Source organism: Tursiops truncatus, chromosome 13, assembly GCF_011762595.2.
Source record: "Tursiops truncatus isolate mTurTru1 chromosome 13, mTurTru1.mat.Y, whole genome shotgun sequence".
NCBI classification, from domain to species: domain Eukaryota; kingdom Metazoa; phylum Chordata; class Mammalia; order Artiodactyla; family Delphinidae; genus Tursiops; species Tursiops truncatus.
In genome coordinates this window covers 15,103,080-15,127,092 of record NC_047046.1, presented here as the reverse complement: position 1 = coordinate 15,127,092, position 24,013 = coordinate 15,103,080, and the positions used below count along the sequence as shown (strand labels likewise).

General features: G+C 47.8%; 1 protein-coding gene across 1 annotated transcript in view; it reads left to right on the top strand.

Annotated features, from left to right (window-relative positions):
• The window catches only part of LOC101320304 (2'-5'-oligoadenylate synthase 3), a 36,551-nt gene extending 16,268 nt beyond the window's left edge, over positions 1–20,283 (top strand). Inside the window, 9 exon segments of the mRNA XM_073790881.1 lie at positions 710–863; positions 2,266–2,463; positions 7,785–7,988; positions 9,958–10,228; positions 12,206–12,384; positions 13,768–13,873; positions 13,876–14,002; positions 14,801–14,942; positions 17,151–20,283. Of these exon segments, the coding sequence (XP_073646982.1) occupies positions 710–863; positions 2,266–2,463; positions 7,785–7,988; positions 9,958–10,228; positions 12,206–12,384; positions 13,768–13,873; positions 13,876–14,002; positions 14,801–14,942; positions 17,151–17,480 (1,711 nt within the window). The 3' untranslated portion in view covers positions 17,481–20,283.
• The last annotated feature ends 3,730 nt before the right edge of the window (positions 20,284–24,013 follow it).

Below are 24,013 nucleotides of genomic sequence, written 5' to 3'. Positions count from 1 at the left end.
CTTCACCACTGCGCCACCAGGGAAGCCTTTCCATCTAATTTTAAAAACAATGTGCAAGCAACTCTGTGAGGCAGGCACTATGCTACCTGCTTTACAGATGACTAAACCAAGATTCTGAAAGGTAAAGAGCTTGTCCAAACCTTAACAAAAAATGAGTGAAACAGCTGAAATTTCAACTAAAATAACAACAGCTGCAGCAACAATAATAAATGCTCCCAGGAACTAAGAGCTTGCTATAAGACTAACACACTCTAACAGCATTGTAAAAATTCTGATTATTGTAACTGCCATGTATTGACCCCTTATTATGTCCCAATTACTGTGCTGAGCATTTCACATGCTTGTCTAGATCCTCATACAACATCCTTTGAGGTAGGGATGTTCAATTCTTCCCATTTCACAGATGAGGATACTGAGGATTAGAGAGGTCAAAAGACCTGCCCAAGGTCACACCCCTAATAAAGGGCAGAGGTAAGATTCAAACAGAAGTCTATGAAAGCCCAAATGCAAGGCTCCTCCCTCTGTTCACTGTGCTCCATAGGGCAGGGCACCCAGGACACACCCCAGGGAGCAGTGCCCTGCTGGACCCCTCCTGCTGCCCTGAGTCCCAGCCTGTGCCAGACTGGTACTTTTCTCTTCCAGAAGCATCTAGATCCCCCAGACATAGCCCAGCTTCTCACCTATTCTCTCTCTAAATATTGCTCTTCAGGCCTGTGATTCTGGACCCGGCTGACCCTACAGGAAACGTTGCTGGTGGAGACCCATGTCGCTGGCAGCGGCTGGCACAAGAGGCTAGAGCCTGGCTGAGTTACCCATGCTTAAAGAATTGGGACGGGTCTCCAGTAGGCTCCTGGGATGTGTCGGTGAGACCTTCTGCTTCTTCCCTGCCGTCCTTCCCCCACCCCCTCCACACAGCATGGGGCATGTAGATAGAGACCATTCTTTCCTAAGAAATTGCCTCTTGCTAGAGGTCACTCACATTCATATAGTGTCAGGCTGTGCTCTCTATTTTACAATCATTTTGGCCCCATACAGAGAGCTCCTGGACTTCTCACATCCCTCACCCAGAGTTCATTCTTTAATTAATGCCTCCTTATCTGGAAGTAACTTTTTTAACAGCTCCAGTCGGCTCATTCCACTAAGAAGAAAAATAAACAATAACAACCACCACTTAGTAAATACCTGCTTTGGGCTCAGGTTCTGTTCTAAGCCCCTTAAATTTCATTATTTCATTAAATCCTCACAACACCCCATGAGATATGTTTTCTACTCCCATCTTGCAGATGAGAAAAGGAGGCTCAGAGAGGTGAAGTCACCTGCTCAAGGCCACTCAGCTAGGGAGTGGTAGAGCTGGGATCCTAACTCGGTAGACTCTAACGCCAGTGTTTATTCCACTGAGCTAAACATCCTGCCTTGTATCCCCTCCCCCCTCAATATCATGTGACAAATGAGCGACTCAGAGCAGCTGAGGACGTGGGCATGTCACCCAGCTAAGTAGGTGCTGAGGGTCTGATCTTCCCACTCCAAGAGTAGAGATCTTTCTCATGCCGGGGTGGGGAGGGTTGATGATGTCATAGATGGGTTTCCTAGGAAACAGACTCTGGGATGAAGTTTATGTGCAGGATGTTTCAGGGGAGGGACCATTGGATCCAACACCTGTGTAAAGGAGGGGAATTAAGCGGGTACCAGCACAGGGAGAGGTGCAGCTGGGGAGCCCTGGAGCTTCAACGGCCTTCAGAGTTGTCCTGCAGAAGGCTGAGGTGGCAGGTCTTCTTTACCCTAACATGGATCGGCCACTGAATGGACAACTCAGGAGGGGGTGTGTCCTTCCTCGAAGGGAATCCAGGTGGCACATCACAGTGTCCACCTGTCCACCATAAATGTTCACTGAGACCCAGTGCAAGGTGGGAGGCCCAGCTCTCCAGTGTGACCATGTGCTTCACCCTTTCAGCCCCAAGACCATAGTGACCTGACGTACGAGGCCTGTGGTTTTAGACAGAGCTATAGAACCTCTCCGAGACTCACATTCCAGGGAGGAGCCCCTCCGCAGGTGGAAGAGAGCTGGACATGTGCCATCCTCTGAACGCCAGAAGCTCTTAAAGGCAAGGTCTCCGGGGCCATCTGGGCCAGACCTCTCATTTCTAGGGGCGGGGCGGGGGGCCTCAATCCCGAGAGGGCCATGAGTTGGTGTCAGACCTGGGTCCAGAATCCAGGTCTCCTGACCCCTATCCTTCCCGCCATTCTGTGCTCTCTCTTCTTTTACAGATAGCCTTTTCCCACAGCTCCCTCCCCACCAGAGCCTGTTCTCCGACAATATCCTCTGAGAGGCAGCAGGAGAGACTCAGACAAAAGAGAGGAATCCCAGTCTTCACGCTCTTCTCTGTACCTGGTGGGAGAGCTGTGGTCCAATTTATTGTCAATAACAACAAAAATAGTAGCAAATGCCATTTGTTGGGTGTTAATTAACCGCAAGGCACAGAGCCAAGAAGTATATCTGCATATTATATGTGTGTGTATGTGTGTGTGCGTATTCATTGATTCAACTTAAAATATTAATTGAGCATCTGCTATGTGCCAAGCATCGTTCTGGGCACTGGAACATAGCAATGAGCAAAGCAGACAAAAACCCCTGCCTCATGGAGCTGACATTTTGTGGAATATTCTACTGTTGGATAGACTAGGATCCTTCCAAGTTTCAATTACAGGTAATCCTGAGACAAACATCTTTGGTTCACCCTTTGTCCACATCTCTGATTATTTATCCAGGAAAAGTTTTAGAACTGCCCTGTGTTAATACAGTAATCACTATTGAGCACTTGAAATGTAGCTGGACCCAATCGAGATGTGCTAATCTTTATACTTTTTTGAATTTTCAGATTTTATTAATTTTTGGCCATAAGTTTGTACTGTTTGTATGACCACAAGAAATAATAAAGCAATGTTTCTTGCACAAAAAAATTTAATAAGTATTTCTCTCAGCTGAGCTCTGATAGTTTGTGCAAAGCCAGCCGGCCCAGGTTATAGAAAAGTCTGGGGCACTGGTATTGGGAGCTGCTGGTTCAAGTCCAAATTCATGAGATTTGGAAACAGAGGAGCACCTGTGTAAGGGATGACGGAAATGCTGGAATGAAAATTGGAGCACCGGAGTCATAAATTTTTGATTCCCCGGAGAGAAAGCCCCATTCTGGGCAGTTCCTTCTAGGGAAACAGAAACCGGCAGATCTAATGTTTAGCCAAAGGAGATAAGGGTGGAGTCCCTCCCTGCACCCCCCTTTTGAGGAACCACCTTGCTGTAGCCCATAGCAGCTGCACCATTTACATCCCCTTCAGCAATAAATGGGGGGTTCAGTCTCTCCACATCTTTGCCAACACTTTGTAATTCATGATCATTTTGATTATCACCATCCTAGTTGGTGTAAAAGAGTTATATACTCTCAAAATAATCGGGCCTGCTAAGCAAGGTCAAGACCCTACCTGGGAAAGAATGGGACCCTGACACATAGACTGCGGACATAAGAATGGAAGCCCCTGAAAATCTTGAATCCCCAGACTCCTCTGAACCTGGGGTTCAGAAATGTCCCATCTACCCCTTCTGTTAAAAGCTAGCACCTCCCCCCTTGCAAGGAGACTCTGCAGAGGTCTCTCTTCCATAAGACCCCGCAGGACCGGCACCCACTTGCCCTCCTGCCCACTAGGACTGAGTAGGGTTGAGTCCCAAAATAGCCCAGCCGGGGGCGCGCTGGGCCTGCTGAGGGAGGGATGGACCTATATCCCAAACAGCCAGAAGACCCGGTCAGCATGTAGCAGCAAAAGTCAGGTGGGTGTGTGTGGAAGTGACCCCGAGGGCACTTGATCAAGGGGCTACAGTGTCAGGTCAGATGCGGAAGAGTTTATTGACTTGGAAGTCCCCTCCTGGAATTCAGGACTTCACACCCTGGCAAGGACCCCAGGAGACCGTGCAGAGTTGCTGTTAGCCAGGCTCTTAGAATGGAAAAAGTGAGAGCCTCTGCCGGGTGAGAACAAAATGCTGATATTCCCATGGGAGATGGTGGAAGATGGGATTCAAAGGTCAGGGAAGTGAATATGCTTGGGTGGATGTGCTATATAAGTCCAGAAAAGCCACCAAATTATCTCCCGTGGAAAAGCAGAGAATACAACGTTACCAAGGCCATAAAGAATACGCCAGTGAGAGGACTCAGCCTCACTAAGAAGCTCGGGTGGCCTCCTCCATAGAAGATGCTGTCACAGGCCTCCTAACAGCACTGGGGATGGTAGAACCCCGAAATCATAGCGGCCATGAGACAACACTTACCCGTGACGTGGACACACTTCTCTTCGTGAGTGGTAGGGTGGAGGGACAGTCAGGATGGCCTGACCCACAGAGAATTAAGGAGCTGGTCATAAAATATGGTGTCCCTGGGGCCAAACTAAATGGGCCACAAACGAGGGACGCTCAATCTGCCCCATCAAACTACTTCAAGGATGGACCGTTAGAACACTGAGAGATTCCCCCGATAAAAAGTCACCATCCCTTTCCCAGTGGCTTCCCAGGAGACCCATCTCTGACACATGACATCTAAATGTAACATGATCCTAGATTTGGGGGAGGGGGGGTTGCTATAAAGAACAACATTGGAATAACTGGTAAAAATTGAATATAAGAATATATCCATTGTATATGCTATAAGAGATGATAGCATTGTATCAAAGGTACAATTCTGAATGGGGTTGTCATTCTGTGTTTATGTAACAAGATACCCATATTCTTAGGGGATACATATGGAAGTATTTAAGAGTAAAGGGGACTGGGTGATTCTGATGTGTCCATGAAGGTTCATCACTTGTAACAAGTGTCCCACTCTCCCACTCTGCTGGGGGATATTGGTAGTGGGCAAGGCTGTGTGGCTGGGGGAGGGGGAGGAGGCGGGGGGGGTGCAGTATACAGGAAATCTCTTGGCTTCTGCCCAGTTATCTGCAACATGCACTCAAATGGCTCAGTAATAATGATACTGATACATAGAGAATGAGGAGCAAATGTGACTTTCAGGATGAAGGATATGAGAGAGTTCTTTGTGTTTCAAAAGATTTCAAAATAAAATATTTTAAAAATAAAAATAAAGCATAGACTTTGGAAAACGGGTAGTTAGAACCTAGTCAGACAACTTACAAGCTGTGTGACCTTGGGCAAATTTTTTCAACTCTCTGAGCCTCTATGTTCTTATCTAGAAAAGAAGGCTTATGACCTCTGCCCACCCAGCCTACCTCTAGGTGTTACAGCAGAAGTCAGATAAAGGCAGGGAAGGGCCCTTAATGCGCAGGTGTGATAAGCAACCTTCTCCAGAGAAACTGAACAGTGAAAATGAACACATAAAGGGAAACCTCATTTTAAGTGGAGTCAGGAGACCAGAAGGGGGCGCTCTCACACACCTCAAGTACCACCGTAATTCAGTCATAGGAAAGACAGTCTTTCAACAGACCCCAACAAGAAGCATCGACAGGAAAAAACTGCCGATGACAGGCCTGGACAGGAAAGATGTACATTGCACCTCTTGGAGGAAACCGACTACCCCAGCAACTAAGCCAGTCACCTGTCATCAGCCTGAATTCTTGCTTTTCTCCAATGGACTCTCATTCAGAACAACCCCTCCCAACTTCCTCCTTTTTCTCTATAAAGTAATGTTCCTCTTCTTTGTTTGTTGGACTTGCCTATGGCTTTTGCTATAGCCTGCTTGTCCCAAATTGAAATTCTCTGCTGTTCCCGAATAAAGCCATTTTACTGGTAAAATAACTGGCTGTTTTACTTTTGAGGTTAACAGAACTATAGGTTTTATAGATCTAGATTTAGAGAAAGATTTGTTTTAAGGAATCGGCTTGTGCCATTGCAGGGGCCAGCAAGTCCAATTTCTGCAGGGTAGGCTGGCCAGCTGGAAACCCAGGGAAGCATCTGCTGGTAGAGTTCCCTCTTCCTTGGGGGAGATCAGGCCTTTTTCTTTTTTCTTTTTTTTTTAATTGATATTTTTGGCTGCATTGGGTCCTTGTTGCTGCTCGCAGTCTTTCTCTAGTTGTGGCGAGCAGGGGCTATTCTTCGTTGTGGTGCACGGGGTTCTCATTGTGGTGGCTTCTCTTGTTGTGGAACACAGGCTCTAGGCGCACAGGCTCAGTAGTTGCAGCATGCAGGCTCAGTAGTTGCAGCACGCAGGCTCTAGAGCGCAGGCTCAGTAGTGTGGCGCATGGGCTTAGTTGCTCCGCAGCATGTGGGATCTTCTCGGACCAGGGCTCGAACCCATGTCCCCTGTATTGACAGGCGGATTCTTAACCACTGTGCCACCAAGGAAGTCCCCAGGCTTTTTTCTATTCATGTCTTCACCTGATTGGATGAGGCCCACCCTCATTATAGAGAGTAATCTGCTTTCCTTGAAGTTTACTGATTTAAATGTTGATCTCATCTCAAAAATACCTTCAAAAAAAGATCTAGAAGACTGTTTGACCAAATATCTGAATACCATGGTCCTAGCCAAGTTGATACAAAATTAATCATCACAACAGAGAAGGGGGTCTGCTTCTGTCCCACCTTGGAGATGTTTGCCTTCTGTGTTACAGAGGAAGCCAGTGGGAGCTGCCTGGGAGTTTCATTTTCATGGTCCTGGACGCAAGAGTTGCACGCCTGTCTCCCCTCTGGCCTGTGTGCTCCTGGGCCTGTTTTCCTTCCTTGCTGGGTGGGGTAAGTGCCCGATGAAACCTGGCAGGTGTCCATGTGTGTGCTGAGGAACTGGGCACACAGACACAGACCTCTTGGGACCTGTGTTTGCTCGGTGGCAGAACTAAAACCCAAGTGGCTGAGCCCTTGCCTTGCTGTGTGTTCCTGAACAAGTCAGCGCCCTCTCTGGGTCTCTTTCTCCTCGCTGTTCTCATTAACTCTGAGTTCCCAGGCCATTGGGAACAGGGAGAAGGGGAAAGAGCCTCAAAAGATGACCTCTGAGAAAATAATCTAAAAAAACTATATATAGATATAACTGAATCACTTTGCTGTATATCTGAAGCTAACACAATATTGTAAATCAGCTATACTTCAATTAAAAAAAAAGAAAAACAAAAAAAGAAAGAAAAAAAAAGAAAAAAGATGACCGTTGGCGCCCTATGAAGTTATTTGCTTAACAAACACTTTACAGCTCTAGCCATGTGCCAGGTCCTGTTCTAAGCACTTTGCAAGTCTTTAATCCTTGCATTAAGCCTGTGAGACAGGTACCATTATTATCCCCATTTTATAGAGGGGGAAATCAAGGCACAAAAAGGACTGGCAATGTGCTCAAGGACACAGATGTCGCATGTATCAAGCCCTCATAGTCCAGCTCCAGAGGCTGCATTTTTTTTTTTTTTTTTTTTTTTTTTCAGTACGCGGGCCTCTCACTGTCGTGGCCTCTCCCGTTGCGGAGCACAGGCTCCGGACGCGCAGGCTCAGCGGCCATTGCTCACGGGCCCAGCCGCTCCGCGGCATGTGGGATCTTCCCGGACCGGGGCACGAACCCGTGTCCCCTGCATCGGCAGGCGGACTCTCAACCACTGCGCCACCAGGGAAGCCCTGGAGGCTGCATTTTTAACCGTCAGTATTCCTTGAGAGCAGCTGAGAGGCTGATCTTCACAGCTTGGGGGAGGGCAAAACCCTGGATTGAGGCAGCCGGCTTGGGAAGTTTCTGTGAGTTTCCTTTTCCCCAGACATGAGTTTCGGTTTCAGTCTCCGGGCATAGGAGTTCCTCATTCTCTTCTGCCTCCAGCTCTGCCATTAGCTGTCATCTCAGCAGCCAGCCAGAGCAATGGGAAACTGGGAGTCCCATCTCTATGAACGGCCTGCCCAGAAACTGGGTGAGTTTACCCAGGACAACCTGAGGCCCTTTGAAGACTGTCAGAAACAGATCGACCAGACCGTGGACACCATCTGTGCAGTCCTGCAGGAAGCTGAGCAGTTCCCCCTGGTGACCGGCGTGGCCAAAGTGAGTAGAAGGCTGGGGTCAGGGCTTCTGGGACCCAGAAGGCAGAGCTACTTGGTGCTGAGCACCTACCGTGTGCCGGGCCCTTGGCACACAAGAGACCATCTTGTCTAGCCCCACACTCAAGTGAGATGGTGGAATATGGTGTAGAGTTTAAGAGTACAGGTTGGGGAGCCGGTTCTACCCCTTACTACTATGTGACGCAGGGCAGGTTGTTTAACCTCTCTGTGCCTCGGTATCTGAATTTGTAAAATGGGAGAGAAATAATACTCATTGCAAAGCGTTATGAGGCTTAAGCCCATAATGTTCTTGCACAGGGCTTGGTACAAAGTTAGTGCAGTAAATTAGCTGTGGTTACTTTTATTGTTTTATTCTCCCCATTTTACAGAGGAGTAAACTGAGTCTACAAGACTTCAGTAAAACTACCCAAGGATGCTCTGTGTCTTCTCAACAGCAAGGGGTGGGGAGCTGTCATCAGTTAGAAATATTTGGTGCTATGGGCACAAACCCCAGGGTTGAGCCTGAAGATTCTGGACCTTTGGGGAAGAAAGGGTGCTGGGACGGGGCCAGGACCCTAGGGTGGGGAGGGGCTTATGGATGCCCACCACAAACCCCATGCTCTCCGGCACCGAAATCCCACTTCTCTGTAGTCACAGTGCTTTCTGGCCTCTGCCCTCACACACACCCACTAGCCCTAGCAGTAAAGATACCTGGACACTTGGTGTCTCCTACCTTGGCCCAGATGAGGAAACTGAAGCGTGGAGAAGTTATTTAATAGTTGGCATCTGACCTGGGATTTTAAGCCCAGGTGATCTGTTTGGGAGCGTGCACCCTTAACCACTATACCATCCTACCTCTCAATATTGTTAACTTTTTTCTAATTAAAATATTAATCATACATACAAAAAGTGCACTGATCTAAGTGTACAGCCTGATGGATTGCCACAAACAACATACATGTGTAACCTACACCCAGATCAAGAAATAAAATATTCCCACCCCCGACCCAAGAGCCCCTGAACCCCCCATCCAGTCGCTACCCCCAGCCCCAGGCAACCACTCTCCTGACTTCTGACAGCATAGCATAGATTAGTTTTGCCTATTTTTAAACTTTGTATAGAGTGACCAACCATCCCAGTTTGCCCGGGACTGAAGGGTTTTCTGGGACATGGGCCTCTTGGTGCTAAAACTGAGCATGTCCAGGGTAAACCAGACAGGTTGGTCACCCTGTATAAAAGAAATCATGCACTGTGTGTGGGTTTTTTTGACCCATCTGTTGACGAAATTTATGTTGTTGTGTGCAGCTGTTGTTTATCATTTCATTGCTGTCATGTGTTCCCTGTATGAATACACCACATTTGTCCATTCTACTGCTGATGGCCATTCGAGTTGCCTCCAGTTTGGGGCTCGTAGGAAAAGGGCTGCTATGAGGCTTCCCTGGTGGCGCAGTGGTTGAGAATCCGCCTGCCAATGCAGGGGACATGGGTTCAAGCCCTGGTCCGGGAAGCTCCCACATGCCGTGGAGCAACTAAGCCCATGTGCCACAACGACTGAGCCTGCGCTCTAGAGCCCGTGAGCCACAACTACTGAGCCCTCGTGCCACAGCTACTGAAGCCCACGTGCCTAGAGCATGTGCTGCACAATGAGAGAAGCTACCACAATGAGAAACTGGTGCACCACAACGAAGAGTAGCCCCCGTTCGCCGCAACTAGAGAAAGCCCCCACGTGCAGCAACAAAGACCCAACACAGCCAAAAATAATAAATAAATAATACAATAAATAAATTTATTTTTTTTTAAAGTGCTGCTATGGGTATCCTGATTCAGTTCTTTGGGTGGACAAATGAACATCTGCCACTCCGCTTTTAGACTATGTTGACATCTGGGGCTTTTGCTTGAGGTGAGAAATATTTCTGCCTGTCGGGGTTGCCCTGCGACCCCAAAGGGTTCAGAGTCTTCTCTGTTGCTGGCAGAGTGGCTCCTATGGCCGGAGAACGGTCTTGAGGGGCAACTCCGATGGTACCCTCGTCATCTTCATCGGTGGCCTTGAAAAATTCCAGGATCAGAAAAAAAACCAACATGACTTCCTCAGCAAAATCTGGGCACAGTTGAAACGCTGTGAGCTCACGATGAAGCTGGCAGCCAAGATAGAGATCCAGAGCATCAGTGGCAAGCTCACCATCCAGCTGTCCACAGAACAGCAGAGCATCACTTTCGAGATGCTGCCCGCCTTCAACGCTCTGGGTGAGCCCCCCTGTGTGTGTGTGGGGCTGTGGAGGTTCAGGTCTGGAGGGGCTTGTCAAGAGAGCAAAGCCAGAAAAAGGGGTGGTAGATAGCCTGGCATCTGAATAAATACCCCTGGTGCTTTCCAAAATGAGGGACCGTAGACTTTCCCTCCTTCCTCTCTTTCCCTCTCTCTCTTTCTCTCTCTCTCTTCCTTCCTTTCTTTCTTCCTTTCCTTTCTTTCTTTCTTTCTTTCCTTTCTTTCTTTTCTCACTGTGTGGCATGCAGGATCTTAGTTCCCCTACCAGGGATGGAACCTGCACCCCCCGCAGTGGAAGTGCAGAGTCTTAACCACTGGACCACCAGGAAAGTCCCGAGAGACCGTTGACTTTCAAAAGAGGAGATTCCTCCTACCCTGAGCTTACTCTCTTCTGTAGAATTTCTCCCTTATCTCCTAGTTGACTTTGGAGGAAATGTTCTAGACCCTGGAGTAGAGCATCTCAAACTGTGACACGCACACAAAGCACCTGAGAAACTTGTTAAAATGCAGGTTCTGATTCAGGAAACTGGGGTCCAGGATTCTATATTTCTAACCAGTGCCATGATATTGCTGCTCTTCTGTGGACTACACTGGAGGATTTAGACTAGAATAATTGCTGGTTAGAGATAGAGGATGGGGCAAACATCTGGGAAAAGTTCAGCTGGAGCAGGTATTTGGAATGTGCCTCTAATCAGGTCAACATCAAGGCACAGATCTTCCATGGGCAACTGTTTGGATGGATGGATGGATGGTTGACTGGATAGATGGATGGATGGTTGATTGAATGGGTGAGACTAAGCATAGTTACAGCTTAGTCTCAAGCATAGGTACATATATTATCACAAACTTAAATACCAGAGCTGGAATTCAACCCCTCATTAAACAAGTGAGGGGCTTCCCTGGTGGCGCAGTGGTTGAGAGTCCGCCTGCCGATGCAGGGGACACGGGTTCGTGCCCCGGTCCGGGAAGATCCCACATGCCGCGGAGCGGCTGGGCCCGTGAGCCATGGCCGCTGAGCCTGCACGTCCGGAGCCTGTGCTCCGCAACGGGAGAGGTCACAACAGTGAGAGGCCCACGTACCGCAAAAAACAAACAAACAAAAAAAAAACAAGTGAGGAAGCAGAACGAAATGAATGTGTCCAGGGCCACACAGCCAGTTACTGACAGAACTAGAATAAAAGCCCAGGTCTTTTAAGCCCCAGGCCCAGTGCCTTCAAGGTGGACACACACACACACACACACACACACACACACACACACACCCTGACGACTTACATTCACAGAAAGGTGACCTAGTGCAGAGAAAAATGCACCAGTTTGCAAGGTAGGCAGCCTTGAATTCTCATCCTGGTCTTACTACTAACCCACTTCTGCCAACTGTAAGATCAAGGCTAGAAACAGCTAACTTGCAGGATCTTTAGGATGATAAGGGTTGAGTATACGTGCCTGACTCAAAGGAAGGCTGGAGTCAAGGTGAAGAGACAGAGTGTGACTCAGAATTCCTAGGAAATCCTATGTTCTGTCCTCTGGTTCAGAGCACAGTGGCTGGAGATTAGGCCAGAGCGCCCTCTGCTGGCTGCACTCCATCTCGCAAAGAACGATGTGAGAACGAGAAATCAGCTCTTCCTCACATGTAGTACCGAGAAGCTGCCACCAGATAGCGGCAGAGCTACACATTCCAAACAGATAACCTTTCCTAGACGGAAACAATAATGGTCGCTTTCTGAGAAAAGGAAACTACTGAGAAATTTTTAAATTACTTTCTGTACTAAATATTAGCCTAACTACATTTTATTATCTAGCAGGACAAGCCACCCCTCACCTTTTATGCAAATGCACCAGTCCTCTTACAGATGAAGCAATGAACGTGTGCTACCAAACCACATCCAGCCGCCTTTGTGGGCTCACCCAGGCCAGGTTCCATGAAAACCAAAAGTTCTGCTTCTGTTTCACACCAGGCTTAAGTGAGAAGCCCAGCCTCTGCACCTATCGAGAGCTCAAAAGATCCTTGGATATGGTGAAAGCCAGCCCCGGTGAGTTCTCGATCTGCTTCACTGAACTCCAGGAGAAGTTTTTTAGCAACCATCCCAGCAAGCTGAAGGATTTGATCCTCTTGGTAAAGTACTGGTGTCAAAAGGTAAACGTCAAATTGCATGTTTATTGCTATTATCCGTTTCCCTTTTACTGAGATAACTCACGTTCGGTAAAGTACAACAATGTTAGGAATACAGCTCAGGGATTTCCTGGTGGTCCCATGGTTAAGATGCTGTCCTCGCAGTGCAGGGGGTGCTGGTTCCAAACCTGGTGGGAGAACGAAGATCCCACATGCCGTGTGGGCAAAGAAAACGAAAAGAATACAGCTCAATGTGTTTTTATAGCCTTTCAGGCAACACCCAGATCAAAATAGGGCACATTTCCCGCACTCCAGCGGGATGCACACTCCCAGTCCATGCTTCCCCCAAACAAACCACTATGCTAGCATCTGGTACCACAAATTAGTTTTGCTTGTTTTTAAACTTGACGTCAATGGAATCATACTGCATGTACTTCGTGTTTGCCATCTTCTGCTCAATATTATGCCTGAGAGATTTGTCTGTGTTGTTGCAGGGAGTAGTGGTTCTTCATTGTTTTGTACTATTCCATTGCATTAATACACTGTACATGGATGCATTCTACTGCTGAGGGACATGTGGGTCATTCCCAAATTGGGGCTGTTATGAATTAGGTTACAGTGGATATTCCCCTACATGTCTTTTTGTGAATTTAAGCAGTCATTCCTCTTGGGTAAATATGCAGGAGTGAGACTGCTGTGCTATAAGGTATACTTTATATATATGTGTGTGTGTGTGTGTGTGTGTGTATATAGATACATACATATATACACACACACATATACCTTATATATATACACACATTACATATATACATTATATATACCTTATCTGTGTATATATACATATATGAATATATATGTATATGTGTATACATATACACATGCATATATGAATAAATTTGTGGAATATATACATATATATATATAACTTTAGTAAATACACCCAAATAGTTTTTTCCAAACGGTTGTACCAAATCCCACTCCTGTCCGCAGTGTATGACAATTTCAGGTGCTCCACATTCTTATCAACACTTGTTGTCAGTCCATCGAATTTTAGCCATGTATCATTTCAATCATTGACAGGGGACAGTGACTTCCTATAGACTTCTAGTTTCATTTTTTTTTTTTTTTGCAGTACGCGGGCCTCTCACTGCTGTGGCCTCTCCCGTTGCGGAGCACAGGCTCCGGACGCGCAGGCTCAGTGGCCATGGCTCACGGGCCCAGCCGCTCCGCGGCATGTGGGATCTTCCCGGACCGGGGCACGAACCCGTGTCCCCTGCATCCGCAGGTGGACTCTCAACCACTGCACCACCAGGGAAGCCTTGACTTCTAGTTTCTTGATTTCAGACCCCTGGCATGGGCGGAACTGGGTTCCAAATTATCTGCTACACTTTTCTCCTTCCACAGTGCCAGGAAAAGCTGAAGGATTCATCCCTGCTGCCCCTGTATGCGCTGGAGCTGCTTACGGTCTATGCCTGGGAACAGGGGTGTGGAGCAGAAGACTTTGACATAACTGAGGCATCAGGACTGTTCTGGAGCTTATCAGGAAGCAGGAGCAGCTATGTGTCTACTGGACAGTCAACTACAACTTTGAGGATAAGACCGTCCGCAACATCCTGCTGGGCCACCTCCGATCCCCGAGGTACCAAGCTTCCCACGGCCCTCTCTCCTTACCTCTTTAGGTACATGCCAGGCTGTACCCCCTTAGAATGAGGGTGCATCCCTGTCTTTCCCAGCCAAGCATGCACCAAAAGAATGCCAGCAGCAGTGGGTAGGGAGGCAAAGAGAGGTCTGTCTGAAAGAGGGACGCTTCGATGCTTTTCACATTCTAAACCATTGTCACATTTTGTCCCAAAGCAAACACTTCCCCTCATAGAAGGAAGGGGCAAAGAGAGGAAGGGTCAGCAGAAAGAGGAGACCGTTTTATTAGGTTATGAATGGAACATGCCTGTAAAGCGGAGAACACTAGACACAGAGAACACTAGGACCAGAGAGGCTAGACATCTTAGACAGAGCACTTCAGCAATTGGGAGGAACTGCAGGAGGTAAAAATCCAGGTTTCCAGATGCCCAGTCCAGGCCTCTTTCCCCCAAGATGATTTCTTCTCCCAACTGATTTTTTTTTTTTTAATTATTTATTTATTTTTGGCTGTGTTGGGTCTTCGTTTCTGTGCGTGGGCTTTCTCTAGTTGCGGTGAGCAGGGGCCACTCTTCATCGCCGTGCGTGGGCCTCTCACTGTCACGGCCTCTCTTGTTGCGGAGCACAAGCTCCAGACGCGCAGGCTCAGTAGTTGTGGGAGCAACAGACCTAGTTGCTCTGCGGCATGTGGGATCTTCCCAGACCAGGGCTCGAACCCATGTCCCCTGCATTGGCAGGCAGATTCTCAACCACTGCGCCACCAGGGAAGCCCCCAACTGATTTTTTTTAATCAAATTCATAGGCCAGTAATCTTGGATCCAACTGACCCAACCAGTAATGTGAGCGAAGATAACACCTGCTGGCAGCTGCTAAAACAAGAAGCTCAAACCGGGTTATCTTCTCTCAGGCTGAACGAGTCACCTGGACTGTCCTGGAATGTTCTGGTGAGAGGGCTTTCCAATATAGCGCGTGTCCTGCTGCAGGCAGGGCCCTCCCGATACTCAGACTGCAGTCTTATCCAAGATCACCGTGAGTTGGTTTCCCAGAGATGCCATGACAAAGCACCATGCACTGGTGGCTTAAAGCAACAGAAATTTACTCTTTCACAGTTTGGGGGGCTAGGAATCCAGGATCAAGATGTGGACAGGGCCATGCTCCCTCTGAAGGCTCTAGGGAAAAGTCCTTCCTCACGTCTTCCAGCTTCTGGTGGCCGTTCGCGGTCCGTGGCTTGTGGCAGCAACACTCCGATCTCTGCCTCTGTTGTCACATGGCCTTCTCTTGTGTGTCTTCACAATGTCCTCCCTCCAGGCATGTCTGTCTCTGTGTCTCTCTCCTCTTCTTATAAGGACACCAGCCGTACTGGATTAGGGACCACAGTAATGACCTCGTCTTAACTTGATTACCTGTTTGCAAAGACCCTTTTTCCATATAAGGTCACATTCATAGGGTCTAGAGGTTGGGACTTCAACATATCTTTTAGGGGGACACAATTCAGTCTATAACACACCATTAGGGACCTCCCCTTCCATTAAAATGATAGTAATGTGCAAAATTGAAGAAAGAGAAAAGGCGGGCACCTGCAGATGAGAGACTTCAATTAGTTTCTGCAAGAGAGAAAGCAGGTGAGAAGGTGGTGACAGATGAAATGGAGCAGAGCCCAAGAGACGTGGGTGGCAGTCACCCTTGCGGATGCTGGGACAACCTCTGAGCTCTACTGAAGCAGGCGTTGGGGGCGAGAGCGAGAAGTGAGGCTGCAAATGGGAGAACTAATGAAGGGCCAGATGCATTGGGTTTTCCCCTCCCATCCCCCAAAGGAGAAGCACATCTATCAACACAAATTTGATTATATCTGCAAAGTCCCATTTTCCATACAGGGTAACATAGTCGTAGAGCAGGACGTGGACTTTGGGCGGTGGGGGTGGATATCACTATTCTCCCTCCCACTAGCAAGAAGTAGGCTGCCTCTGCAGACTGAGGCCTGACCAGAGCATGCAGAACAGGGAAGAAAAGATGCTCACGTGAGGTGTCATGACCTGTGGTCCATGGAGCGCATCCCATCTGATGTTTTCTACTGAAGAGGAGAGAACTTCACTTTTATGCAGATGTCAGACCCCATTTAGACATCAGAATATGGTTTCCTTCCAAAAGTGACCACAGGTACAGAGAGTGAGCAGGTCCCACCCTCCACGGTCCCATTGGATTAGAGAACAGGTAACTGTCCCTTCAGACTGAACACACAGCCCCTCTGACTCCAGGACGGCCCTTCTCTTCAACGCACTTAGACGGAACAGCATCCCCTGGTGTGGAGGGTTGAATAGTGTCCCGCAAAATTCATGTCCACCCAGATCCTCAGAATGTGACCTTCTTTGGAAGTAGGGTCTTTGCAGGTATTACCAGTTAAGAGGTCATCCTGGATCAGTGTGGACCCTGAATCCAATGACTGGTGCCCTTATAAGGAGACACACAGGGACACAGACACAGAAGGGAGAAAGCCACGTGACAAGAGAGGCAGGGGTCAGAGTGATGCAGCCACAAGCCAGGGAAGGCCGTGGACTTCCAGAAGCTGGAAGACACAGGAAGGATTTCCCCTAGAGCCTTGGAGGGAGCACGGCCCTGCCTACACTTCGACTGCAGACGTCTAGAAACGTGATTTGTTACGGCCGTTCAGGGAAACCAATCCACCGGGGCACAGGGTGTTTAACAGAGGCTGATAGAACCTTGAAAAAGGAATAATGTGATCATCAGAAGTCAAAAATACCTGTAATAAATGGGAAAATAAGGAAGGAACAGAGCAGTACGAGAAGCCAAGAGGTGCCGGCCATTTGTGGATGGTCCCAGAACAGAAAGTGGAAACTAGACAGTAATTTGGAGCCAGGTCTTCACAGACCTGTTGGGAGAAGGATCCAGATCCCTTCTAGAGGGTAAGAAGAGCAACTAGGAGAGGTTCTGTTTCTGGGGGATCTTGGGTACCACCCGAAACTCTCAGGTATGCTCTTGGGATATGTCAATGCAAGAACTCAGGATGACAAAGGTACCAGCAGGAGAGTTGAGAGCAGGAGGGAGAGATGGGGGAGCAGAGCAGGCAGGGGAGGAAGCGGGGGTGGGGGACAGGCGGCTGGCAGGGGGCGTCTCACAGCGGGCTCCTTCCACAGCCTGTGCCGCTCTACATGACCCCAGGCCATCTTCTAGACAAGTTCATCAAGGACCTTCTCCAGCCCAACAGGACTTTCCTAGATCAGATCAAGAAAGCTGTTGACATCATCTGTAAGTTTCTTAAGGAAAATTGCTTTCGACATTCAACTACAAAGTGTCAGAAGATTGTCAAGGTGAGCAATGGCCTTTCTCTTTGTTATTGGCGGGGACTAAGCCGTTCCTGTAACTCTGCAATGCTCCTGACCACTGGAAGTGTGAGGACAAAGTGTGAGGGAGGGAAGCAGGGGAGATGGGCAACTAGGACCCTGGTTTTTAGTGGAGGGTGCTGATGCACTGCTTACGCCATTCGCAATAGACTTTTGGGGGGTGCACATTGTGCGGCTTGCGGCATCCTAGTTCCCCGACCAGGGACTGAGCCCGGCCCACGGCAGTGAAAGTGCCGAGTTCTAATCACAGTAGACTTCTGATTCTGTGTTAACCTCCGCGAGCTGCTGGCAACGCTTGCCGGTGCTTGGCTTGTGGTGCCTCACTCCAATCTCTGCCTCCCTCTCCCCGTCCCCTTCTCCTCTGGGTCTTTCTTCTCTTCCCTTCTAAGAACACTTGTCATTGGATTTAGGGCCCGCAGATCCCTAACTTCATTACATCTATAAAGACCCTTTTTCCAGATAACATCACATTCACACATGTTGCCAGCAGACATCTCTTTTGGGGGGGCCACCATTCAAACCACAGCAGATTCTAAGCTCCATGTGTATTAAAACAAAAAGTGACAGTCTTCCTAGTTTCAATTCATCCCATCAACTGAGCTAGAGATTCAGCAGATGGGGCCATTCTTGTCCAAGACTCCAAGGTCATGCGCTGACACACTTGCCTCCGTCTGTTGGCCACCAACCAGATAACTGTGTGTCCAGGGTCACAAGAAGGGAGGGGGAAAAGTGCTGACCTGTGAGCAAGAACATTTGCCGTGATGCAAAGAAACAGATCTGTGTGCATGCTGCCCTGGGACGGGTCTGGGGACCAGTACCGACGTCCCACGCGCCATGAGTAAAATGTCTCACGAGGTTAATTTGAGGGAAAACAAGACTGGCTGTGTTCATGGTCTGTGAACCATTGTTGAAGCATTCATTTTGTCCTCTGCTTCCCCAGCCTCTCATTAACATGATAGTAAATAAATAAGAAACGTTAATGACACAGCAAAGAAGAAAATAGGAAGAGAGCCTTTGGCCGATAAGAAGTTGCTTTCTATCTTCCTGAAGTTGGTTGCAAGAGTTGTCTGCTGAGGTGATGGGGGAGGTGCCACCTGGAGGATGCAGGGAGGGGGCTGTGGCCCGGGAGACCAGCTGCATGAATGAAGTGGCATGGACCAGGGATGAATGGAGCACCTGTGTACAGGAAGCTCCACTCCCCTCGCCCCCTAGGCCATGTAGCCAGGCATTCACTACCCATGGGTAAAATAAACATTGCTTTTGCAGAAATCAAATGAGCTTTCTGGGGAAAACCAGGAAAACATGCATGAGGGTTGATGCTCAGAGCAAATCCCACCAAGTTGTGGCATTGAGAGAGCTCCCTGCGAAGCTGGCTTCTCCCCGACTCACCCTCAAAGAAGCCCATCAGCTAAGGAGCTGTGCCTTCAGGGAGAACTTCACAAAACGGACAGAATGAACCTGTGTGCCTGCCTAAGCTGCCTCGTGCAGAGCCTGGCAAGCCAGGGCCAGCGAGCTAAGAGTGGTTTTACTTTTTTTTTTGCGGTACGCGGGCCTCTCACTGTTGTGGCCTCTCCTGTTGCAGAGCACAGGCTCCGGACGCGCAGGCTCAGCGGCCATGGCTCACGGGCCCAGCCGATCCGCGGCATGTGGGATCTTCCCAGACCGGGACACGAACCCTGTCCCCTGCATCGGCAGGCAGACTCTTAACCACTGCGCCACCAGGGAAGCTCAAGACATTTCTTATACAATACCTGCCAGGCTTACTAGTTCTACTTATGGCAAATTGTGTGAATCTTACCTTTCTATAAATGAGGCAGCAAAAGATGTACACTACTACATATAAAGTAGATCACCAGCGAGGTTTTACTGAATAGCATAGGGAACTATATTCAATATCTTATAATATATCTTATATATTTGTAACTGAATCACTTTGCTGGACACCTGAAACTAACACAATGTTGTAAATCAACTATACTTCAATTTAAAAAAATAGATAAATCCCAAAACACTGAGGCAGCATATATCTGGTGTAAACACAATATGTTAATTTCATCTTTTATCCAAAGCATAAGGGAATATCATCAAATTTATCTGAGGGTTGGAATCTGTAGACAATCTGCAGGAACATTGGGACAGGAAGCAGTACATCTCTGAGGCTCATTTCCACTGAGTACCTTCCATGTGCAAGGCACTGTTCTATGGCCATAAATGAGACAGACAGGGAACTTCTCTCCTACAGCCTGACAATAATAATTTAAATACCATAAATGAAAGGATAACTTGTTGCGACAAAAACTAAATATGGTGATTCAAAAGAGAATGATGGGGTTTGAGTGTTTAGACAGGGCAACAAGGGAGGTGACCGCTGACCCGAGGCCCAAGGGATGAGAGGAAGCCAAACCTGGGAAGATCTGGGGGCTCCAGGAAGAGGAAACAGCAAGTGCAAAGGCCCTGAGACAGGAATGAGCTTGGCATATTTGAAGAAGTGAAATAACCGGGGGAGTAAGTAGCAAAGGGATCAAGGCAAGAGGTGAGACGGCAGAGGTGGCAGGAGACAGGTCACACCAAACCTCCTGGGCCACTGCGAGGACTTTGGATTTTATTCGGATGTCCTGGGAAGCAAGAAGTGGAAGGATCAGGTTTTAAAAGGCCTCTGTGGGTGCTGGGTAGAGAATGGGCTGTGGAGGATCCAGGAAGGAGGCTGCTGCCATCTCTGCTGTGTCCAGGTGAGAGATGATGCTGGCTTGGATGGGGTGATGGCAGTGGAGATGGGAGTGGCGAGGACTGGGGATGGTCCTCAGGCCTCCTGGCTCTGGGCCTACTGACCTTTCCACTGCACCCCATGGTCAGTGAGCTTGTCTCCTCAGAGGGATTGAAAGAAACTCAGAGAAAAGCTGACATCTTCACATTATGGATTAATTCCCAACAGGTCAGGTGATCAAAGGCTACAGACCTGACCCTCAAGTCTACGTCCAGCTTATCCAAGAGTGCGAGTCCCTGGGGAGAGAGGGCGAGTTCTCCCCCTGCTTCACGGAGCTGCAGCGAGCCTTCCTGAGGGACCGTCCAACCAAGCTGAAGAGCCTCATCCGCCTTGTGAAGCACTGGTACCAAATGGTATGGCATGTCCCATCCAGACAGAGAGCGGAGGAGGAGGAGGAGGGAGAGAAGGAAGAGAGTGAGGACAAGAGGAGGGAGGGGTGGAATAGAGGGAGGGAAGGAGGAGGGGGAGGTGTGGGGAGGAAGCAAGGATGAGGCATCGGGAGGGGGAAGAAGGAAGGGGAGGGGAGGGGAGAGGAGTGGGGAAGAGAAGAAAGAGGAGCGGGAGAAGGAGAGGAATCTGAAAGGATGGGGGAGGAAGGAGGGAGATGGACAGAGATGAAAAGAGAGAAAGAGCATGAAGGAGGGGAGAAGGCAGGGAACAAGGAGGGAGAGGATGAGAGGAAGAAGGTGGAAGAGTAGAGGTTGTGGGGAGGAGGGGAAAGGAAAGGGAGAAGAAGGGTAGGGCCCGGGACAGGTGCCAGTGGACTCAGGTGTCTCATTCTTCCTGGTCTTCCCGTATCAGGAAATAACAACTCCACCCTTCCAGTTACTCTGGACAAAACCGTGGCTCTTTCTTACCTTTTTCACACACACACACACACACACACACACACACAAACACACACACACACACACACACATCCAGCCAGTCTGTAAATGGCTTGGTCCTGTATCTAAAATATACCCATTATCATCAACCATCACCACCTCAGTCACTCCCACCCTGGTCCAAGTCACTTGGGAGGCTCACAGGATCTGCCCTCGACCTCTCTGAACCCCCATCTCTGCCCCCTCAGCACTCCCCCAGGCCATGCTCTGCTCTTCATTAGTCCTCCAAGAGGGAAACTCTACTCCAGCCTCAGGGCCTTTGCATGAGCTTATTTGTTTATTGCCTGTCTCCCCACTAAAAATGTACATAAAAGAAGGGATTTGTATATTTTCTTCACTGCTGTATCCCCAGAATCTAGAACAGTGCCTGGCACATAATAGGTTCTCAGTAAGTAATTACTCAACAAATTAATGAGTGCTAACGCCCCCACCCCCCAACACACACTCTTCTGTTCACTTCCTAGCTGTCCGAATTTGGGCAAATGAATTAACATCTTGCCCCTCCTGTTTTCTCACTTGCAAAGAGTAACATGGCACAGCAGTAGTAAATCACATACCACAGTGATGCCCATGTAGATTGCTTTGGGTAGTATGCACATTGTAACAATATTAATTCCTTGAATCCATGAGCATGGTATATCTTTCCTTTTATTTTTGTCATCTTCAGTTTCTCTCATCAAAGTCTTATCAGGGTACAGGTCTTTCACTTTTATGGTTAAATTTATTCCTAGTTTTCTTCTTCTTTTTGATGCAATTGTAAATGAGATTGTTTTTAAATTTCTCTTTCTGATAGTTTGTTATTCATGTATAGAAATGCAACAGATTTCTGTATATTATTTTTGTATCCTGCAATATTCCTGTATTCAGTTTTTAGTTCTAAAAGTTTTTTGGTGGCATCTTTAGGGTTTTCTATGTATAGTATCATGTCATCTGCAAATAGCAATAGTGTAACTTCTTCTGTTTTAATTTGGATGCATTTTGTTTCTTTTTTTAATGTTTTTTTTAAAGTTTATTTATTTTATTTATTTATTTTTGGATCTGTTGGGTCTTTGTTGCTGTGCGTGGGCTTTCCCTAGTTGCAGCGAGTGGGGGCTACTCTTCGTTGCAGTGCGCGGGCTTCTTATTGCGGTGGCTTCTCTTGTTGTGGAGCACGGGCTCTCGGCCCGTGGGCTTCAGTAGTTGCAGCACACAGCCTCAGTAGTTGTGGCACACGGGGTGGGCTTAGTCGCTCCGCGGCATGTGGGATCTTCCCGGAGCAGGGCTCGAACCCGTGTCCCCTGCATTGGCAGGCGGATTCTTAACCACTGCGCCACTAGGGAAGTCCCTGCATTTTGTTTCTTTATCATGCCTGATTGCCATGGACGGACTTCCAATACTATGTTGAATATATGTGGGGAGAGTGGGCATATATGTCTTGTTCCTGATCTTAAAGGAAAATCTTTTAGCCTTCACCATTGAGTATGGTTTAGCTGTGGGTTGGTCATATAGGGCCTATATTGAGTTATGTTCTCTCCATACCCACCTTGTTAAGATTTTGTATCACAGAGGCTGTTGAATTTTCTCAAATGTTTTTTCTGTATCTGTGGAAATGGTCATATGCTTTTTATCCTTCGTTATGTTAATGCAAATGTATCACGTTGATTGATTTGTGGATACAGAAGCATCCTTGAATCCGTGGAATATATCCAACTTGATCATGGTGTATGATCTTTTAATATATTGTTGAATTTGCCTTGCTAATATTTTGTGGAGGATTTTTGCATCTATGATCATCAGGCCTATAATTTTTTGTAATATCTTTGTCTGGTTTTGGTGTAGAATGAGTTTGGAACCATCTCTTACTCCTCAATTTTCTGGAATAGTTTGAGAAGAATAGGCATTAACTCTTCTTCACATAAAAGCTGAACAAACTCATTTTCCTAATTTTTTTTCCTCTTCTCAGTGTAAGATGAGACGTGGGAAAAAAACTGCCCCCACAATATGCCCTGGAGCTTCTGACAGTCTATGCTTGGGAGCAAGGAAGCATGGAAACAGAATTCAGCACAGCTCAGGGATTTCAGACTGTTTTGGAATTAGTCCTGAAGCACCAGCACCTCTGCATCTACTGGGAAAAGTATTATGACTTTGAAAACCCTATTACTGGACAATACCTGAGAAGGCAACTTGCAAAACCCAGGTACTCTATCCCCACATGGCTTAGCTCCCCACATAAATGAACCCATGAATACAGCTGTGGCACCTTGGAAATGTAGGAAGTGAGAGGGATCCATATTTATTGATCATCATCTATTGTCAATCACTGGGCTGGGCACTTTACTCCTACCATCTGATTTAAATAATAAATTTAAATAATAACCTCCAATCCAGTGAGGCAGGCAATATGCTAACCATTCTACAGATGACTGAGGTTTGGAGAAATAAGAGCTTGTCCAAACCTTAACAGAAAATGAGTGAAATACCTGAAATTTGACTAAAATAACAATAGCTACAGCAACAATAATGACTGCTCCCAGGAAGTAAGAGCTTGCTGTAAGACCAACACACTCGAACAGAATAGTAAAATTTTGGTTATTAAAACTGACATGTATGGACCCCTTATTATGTTCCAGTTACTGTTCTGAGCACTTCACATGCTTGTCTAGATCCTCATACAGCATGCTTTGAGGTAGGGTTATTCAAATCTCTCCATTTCACTGATGAGGATAGATACTGAGGATTAGAGATTCAGGTGACCTGCCCAAGGTCACACCACTAATAAAGAGCAGAGGTAAGATTCAAACCCAGGTCTATCAAGGCCCGAATGCAAGCCTCCTTCTCCTTGTGTCCAATGCCCACCGTAGGGGAGGGCACTCAGGACACACCCCAGGGAGCAGTGCCCTCCTGGGCCCCTCCTGCTGCCCTGAGTCCCAGTCTGCCCAAGTTGGTATTTTGCTCTGCCAGGAGCTCTAGACCCCCGCAACACAGCCCACATACTCACCTGCCCCTCTCTAACTGTTGCTTTTCAG